The following is a 6,710-nucleotide window of genomic DNA, read 5'->3' on the forward strand; positions in this document are numbered from 1 at the left end:
GTTGAATATTGCTATGTCAATTCATAAAACGCATTAAACTTTTTCTTTGCGCATTTTTTCTTATGCTATATATGTTAGATGAAACTTCTATTCAGTTGAAACGTTGCCAAATATTCATTTATACTACACAATCGCGTGTTTGGATTTAAAGGACTCTTACTGGTAAGACTTTTGAGCTAATACTAAAATGTCACCTGAACATAAAATGTTTAAATAGACAGCATATTTGAATGTCTTATGTCTAAGTGACGACCACACAGGGACTTAACACTTTGAAACAATATAATTATATTATATATATTAATACATTATAATTTTAACAAATGGGTTGTAACACTGGCCATAAGATTATCGTCTTGCTACAGGTTAAAAAATAAATGATTTATATATTAAAAAAATATATAATAATAATTTCACAGAAAAATTGTAGGAATCAAGTAACACTTACAAATTTTATAATAAAGTACATAATCTTCAAGAAGTCACGGCAGATATTCAGTGTATCCAGGAGGCGGTGAATACTGCGGCGGCTTCACATTTATGACGTTTAATTTAATTGGAACATCCTGTGGCTCTGGGGGTTCTTTCCACCTCAAATTTTTAACATATTATTTGCTTATATTTTTATTGTAATTACGGAAAAGCATTTCCTAAAGTTGTTTAGACGGAAATGTGTCATAAACATAAAAATGAGAACTTTGTTTTATCACTCGTAACCTACAGTTATGTCAGAGGTATTTAAATAATATTAAAAATTGATGGGAGAGACCTATGTTCAGCAGTGGGATTCCTTCCACTGTAAAGATGATTAATAATTAATTCGCGGTATAGAGAAATACATTTTTTATATTCTAACATTAACATTGCGATTAATAAGAACTATAGTAGAAGAGTATTCTTAAACCAAATAAAAAAAAGAAATCGTTAAGATTTAAGAATAGGAAGGGTAAAATTATAGACATCAGTGGATTCACAATATCCATCACGAATTTCTGTATTAAATTACATAATCGATAAATGAAAATATCTTACCATGGAACGAGACTAAGGTTATAGAGTGGTTTAGGCCTAGAAAGCCTTTCGGCGCGTTCGCGGCGCAACATATCTGCCTCCCTCCAAACCGAACAGCACGCGCGCAAAGTGAAATAATACACTAACTCAACTCCAGACAACAGCGAGAAACCCAGAAAGAGACCGGCAATCCCACCGAACGATACTGGAATTATATCAAACAATTTCAATAATTAACATACACTATTCATTTATTTAAAAAAAAAAACCTATATATTAGGTTGGATCTAGATCCAACCCAATATATTTTGTAAGTTTCGTCAAATGGACTAATAAAAAAAGTAAAATATGTCTTATTACAACTTTGCCGGAAAATTCAGGAATTGCTTGAATCGCAAGATGGAGATTTCACTGTATCCGACTCGGATGAAATGTCAAATTCACAGCCCATTTAAGAAGAGGCTTCAACAATCACTGTAAACGTGACAATTAATTTGAAAAACTTTGTGAAGGTTTAAGAATGGCAAATGAATTTTGGAATTTCTTTGATTGATCCGTCTATGGAACGAAGTCTTATTTTTAAGAGGCAAATTATTAATGCAACTGCTGATTTGTCTGAATTGAAGGAGCTTTAAAAAACTGCCAAGGAAGAGAAAATAACAAAATTCTTCAGACCATTGTTTATGTTTATTATTATTACCAAAGGCATTGACATTTAAATTCGCGCACAAAATATAATATACAGCTTTGACACGGCTATATATTTGAATCATTTTATTATTCATATTTGAGTATATTTTATTTAGTTTTAGTTGCAACGTTTCTCTAATAAACTAATAATAAAAATATATATGGGTAAAAAGATATACATGGAGACAAAAATATCATACTGAAAGTACTTGCCTAGTAGATCTACCCAACCGAAGAGCACTTCGCGTTTATAACGTACCATAGGCCACGAAACGAACTCGATCTCTAATGAATTAGAAGACAGAGGTTCCTTACTTGTACTGAAAACAAAAAAAAAACAATTTACCTTTCTTGGTCATAATTTGAGAGGATGAAACATATTTTAATCACAGTTTTAAATACCCCCGTAGGTATTAATTGAATATTTAATTAAGTTTTAATAATAAAGATTGTTAAAATAATTAAATTTTAATATTAATAAATAGATATATCTGTGGCTACGCGCAAAATTTATCCGGGTTTCTTAATATTTTCGTTGGTACGAGGAAGTTGCAGAAAAATCTTGTATTGAAAGAAAAATTGCGACTTGAGTAGTAAAAACAATACTTTTCACCCATACACTCATGCTAAATTAAACACTCATTCTTAACTACCAAAAGTGTCCTTAACGAAAATCAAAAATGTATCGACCGTTATAAAGGTTTACAATGAAAATTTAATCTTAATAATGTTTAAGATTACAAAAAATAAAACTTGTTTTTTAAGTAATCGTAATTCATTATTAAAACAATAATGAAATTTAAAAAAAAACATCATTCTGAAATTTCTTTTATTCAACATTTCGTCTATTGGATTGCGATAGCTTTTAACTAAGAGTCAGGGCTGCAGGTAAAAAATAACAATAGAATCAAAATAATTAAGGAACTTTTCAACTAATTATAATAATTTTATTGCTAATACGAAAAATAATAAGAATCGAGTGAATTATATTATATTTACTCAATTTCCGTAAGTTTCTCGACCTCATACACCGTGTGGGAACAGCCAAGTTCGCAAGAACATCGGGTAACATCCGTAATTGCCGCCGCGTACTTGGCAATACACTCCAGTTCGCGAATTGTGCATTGCCTGTAACCTTCTACAAATAAATAATTTTTAAATTATTACTGAAACAAAAAAAAATGGAGAGTAAGGTTCAAGAGTTCAAGGTATTCAAGAAAATAATTGTGAACTGATAGCAACGGCTATTTTTTTTTATAGTAAAACATATGTCCATTAATAACTCCTCCATTAATGAAATTGCAAAACACAGTTGATTTATGTAAATTAATTCAAAGAAATTATTAAGACGAATGTAAAAGCATAAAGCTTGGCTGAATTTTAAAATTGATATCTTTTTCTCATTTATTTTATTAAGACTATTACTCAATTCTTCATAAATTTACACTATGAAAAGTGAATGAAATTCCAAAAGAGTTATTTTAGTATAGTAAAACATTGAAATAAAATTCATGTTTAATTTACAAAAGGACCAGTTATCACCTGCCCACTTCGGGCCCCGCGAACCTTTTCTGGATATAATTTCATTAAATGACAAACTTAACGTACAGTACTTTAACGTACAAAAAAAAATATTCTGGTCAATTTTTATACCCACAGTAAATAAAATATGAACATAAGCATTTTATAGCACCTTCAACCGGGTGAATTTTCGTAAAATCCGGTCTTACCCTTCCTCCACGCGGCTAAAGAAATATTCTTCAATTATTAAAATAATTTCAAGTTTCTAAACCGTATGGTTACTGTACTGACACCGGAGAGTGTAATACTAATGTAAATTCACTTGTATATTCTCTAAAGTACACGAGGCCTACTACGCTAAAGGAATATTCCAGAGACATCGTGATCGTCATTCTCTCGATCTGAAAAGTTATTTAGATTTCCACTATATAATAACATACATGGGTGGATATCTCTTATATTTTATGTTTAGGTAAGGAAATTGCAGACAGCACAAATTATTTTTGAAACATCAAATTATAATACTTCTAAAAATAAAATTAGTATAATTGGTGAAACGAAATGTACACATTAGAGTACACGCACTCGTTTTTGGGTAGAAATGTGGCACACATTTGCAATAAGAGCGACTCCTTTGCATTCTACACTGTCGCATGCACGCTGAATACGTATAAATGGGGGATGTCTCTAATGTTACTTCGTCTGCGAAAATACATCGCCTCTGCCGAATTGAGAGTTGTCGTGCGTCCTCTGTAGTGTACGTGTGTTTAACCGAGAAAGACACTTTCTCCACAAAGTGATCCCAAGAAAGTTGCGCGCTTTGTTCTAAACCAGCCATTTCTTCCGTGGAGTGTATGTAAATCTGAAATGCGTGGCACTGTACATTCCCTATTTTTATTTGTATATACTATAATAAACAACTTTATGAAGTTTAATTTAAAATTTTAAAGTTACTTACATCAATTGTAGATGTGTTTTTTAATGAATTAAACATAAAAGACCATTTCGAATCCGTCTCATGAATGTAGGCTTCAATGAATTGTTCATTTTGTGCCTGCGATTGCCTATAACATCAACTTTAATTAAAAGATAATTAAGTAAAAAATTTAGAAACCCATCGATAGTATGCTTGGATATACTACAGCGTTGCAACTTTAAAAAAAAAACAAAACATTACCATGGCCATGATTTCTCCGCGTGCCTTGAATTGTAGGCGTAACAAAAACCCATTTCTGTAAAAGCCGGTACTAGGAAGTCGCAACACTCCTCTGAGTCCCCTTTCCATTCACAATCATAAAATGCCATATCACATCGCTGGACAATCTGCGATAAATTGATTATCATTTTTTATTTTCATAACAATATTTTTACAGTACTTTCTTAAAAGTATTCTATTAAAATACTTTGTCGAAATTTTATAAAAAAGAACTTTTGTGAATGAATTCTGTATGAAAACTGATAACCTTTTCTAGACGAATTTATTTAAGTTTCTTATTTAATGTACTACTGCATGTACACACTGTATGTACGTTTGCTAATTTTCAAAATATAGGACTTATATAACCTGCTACGTGGTCCAATGTTTTTAAGACGAGCTCTGTATGCGGATATTATTGACTAGATACTAACACTGAAAACGGCCTCCTTTGGGTCCAAAGCCGGTGGAGGCGCATCAGCAATGCTATGTCCGACTAAATCTATTTGTTTCACAAACTTGGAGGCACTTTCGGCGATAGAGCGGTAGCTTAGAGTTGCAAGCCACTGCATCATATCGCTTGCATTTTCCGGCACTCTCGATGGCCACACTCTATAAAACAATAAAGGTACTCCGTTAATCGGGTGCAAGCAAAAATCGACAAATAATAAACACATGTTATTGGGGTCCGAGTGTTACGAGCTAAATTAATCTAGCCAAGCCGAACTAAGTTAAATGTGCTATGTTAAATAGGTTAGCTTGAGTGAACCCTAGCCTTCACCACAAGCAATACCAGGCTCGGAATACTGTGCCACGTCTGATAGAGTCAGTTGAATTCGTCCAAATTTTTCACAATTACAAAGCGTATGTTTTTTTTAGATATAAATCTATTTCATTTTTATAACAATAACCTCTATTTTTTATTCTCTCTCTATCTCTATTTTAAAATTTGCTATTTAGCTAGAACTAAAAGAGATATCTGTAGTCTCTTTTTTTCGAGAATAAAGTATTTATTGGCAAAAATTGGAACATGCAATACGTATTAATAATTTATTTTCTTCAATTTGCGCCCGGCTAACGTTAAAGTATCAACCTAAAATTTATAAACACAAAATTGTATATCAGACAACAAATTTTGGGTGTTATGGGATTAAATATATAAAATATCGTATATACTACAATCGTGGAAACAACGAAAAAAGTACATACGAATAAGAATAAGCACAACGCTTACTGTGATTGTTTTAGGTTTTTGGTGTTAGGGATTTACAAGACAATTATCACTGTAGCTTGTTCAATAGTGCTATAGTTTAAGTGTAAAAAGATCAATCATACTTATGAGTATAATATAACATACTTAGCAACATATTCACTCAATAAATCTTCATCGACAGGGTTCATATCGCATATTGTAACGGCTGGGAAAGGTACGTCCCAATTGTGGAAGTCCGTATCCAATCCTATGTTATAAAAATGATATCGATTATTAGAAGAACAAATCCAAAAATGGTTAGACATTATTAATTTAAATTACCTGTTATTGTAGGATTTGTTTGAAACTTTTCCCAAAGACTCACAATTATGATGCAAGTTGCAACTGCACCGATTGCAGTAAAGCTAAACCACATGAATCTAAAATAGTAATAAAGGTATGTATTATTAATACGTCGCAATAAATAGTAACACGGCAGTTGAACTTTGTCTCACACTTACTCAACGGGTCAAGGAGAGAGCTATGCTCGGAAGTTTTCAACGAGATTAAATCACGAAATTAACCGACATATCCGAGTAGATTGTAAAGTTGACCTGGCAATTGACAGACCCTATAGCGCACAGAATGGATGGCCGCTGGCGTTTTAAGGTACTGTAGTGGAACCCACAGACTGGTAAGCGCAGCGTAAGACGTCCACCTACAAGGTGGACAGCAAATCTTATTAAGGCCCTCGAAATATGCTGGACGCAGAACGCTTCCGACCGGTCCTACGTAATTATTGATTAATAATTTAAAAGTGTAACATACCTTTCATTGTTTGATAACTTTAATTAATTTTCAAGAAATAAAAATGGTAATTTTTATTACTACTCACTTTTCACAAAATGGTCGCTCTTTCTCGGCGATATAACGAACGCCGTGTAATGTAGAATTGTTGAAAAATTCTGTAGTTTGGTGACGTAAGCTACTTGCAAATAATGATAATATACCGTCATCATCTTTAGTATGCTGGTGACGTTTTTTTCTCTTTCTCGCTTTTTCATTACTATTTATTAGTATATTTTGAGGATAAACCTTCAT

At 32.3% G+C, this 6,710-nt stretch overlaps 1 protein-coding gene across 1 annotated transcript; it reads right to left on the minus strand.

The window, feature by feature from the left end:
* Window positions 1–422: 422 nt before the first annotated feature.
* On the minus strand, window positions 423–6,710 carry ppk23 (pickpocket 23). Its single transcript, XM_068774508.1, has 11 exons — window positions 6,505–6,710; window positions 5,952–6,049; window positions 5,775–5,877; window positions 4,852–5,029; window positions 4,400–4,545; window positions 4,181–4,286; window positions 3,808–4,084; window positions 2,701–2,839; window positions 1,915–2,021; window positions 1,033–1,216; window positions 423–591 (listed from the first exon to the last, which is right to left on the minus strand). The coding sequence occupies exons 1-11, from the start codon at window positions 6,708–6,710 to the stop codon at window positions 483–485; spliced, it is 1,653 nt and encodes a 550-aa protein (XP_068630609.1). The 3' UTR covers window positions 423–482.

The sequence above is a fragment of the Battus philenor genome, unplaced genomic scaffold (assembly GCF_028537555.1).
Source record: "Battus philenor isolate CCGP_79_NKW_IND1 unplaced genomic scaffold, ilBatPhil1.0.hap1 SCAF_7, whole genome shotgun sequence".
Lineage (NCBI taxonomy): Eukaryota > Metazoa > Arthropoda > Insecta > Lepidoptera > Papilionidae > Battus > Battus philenor.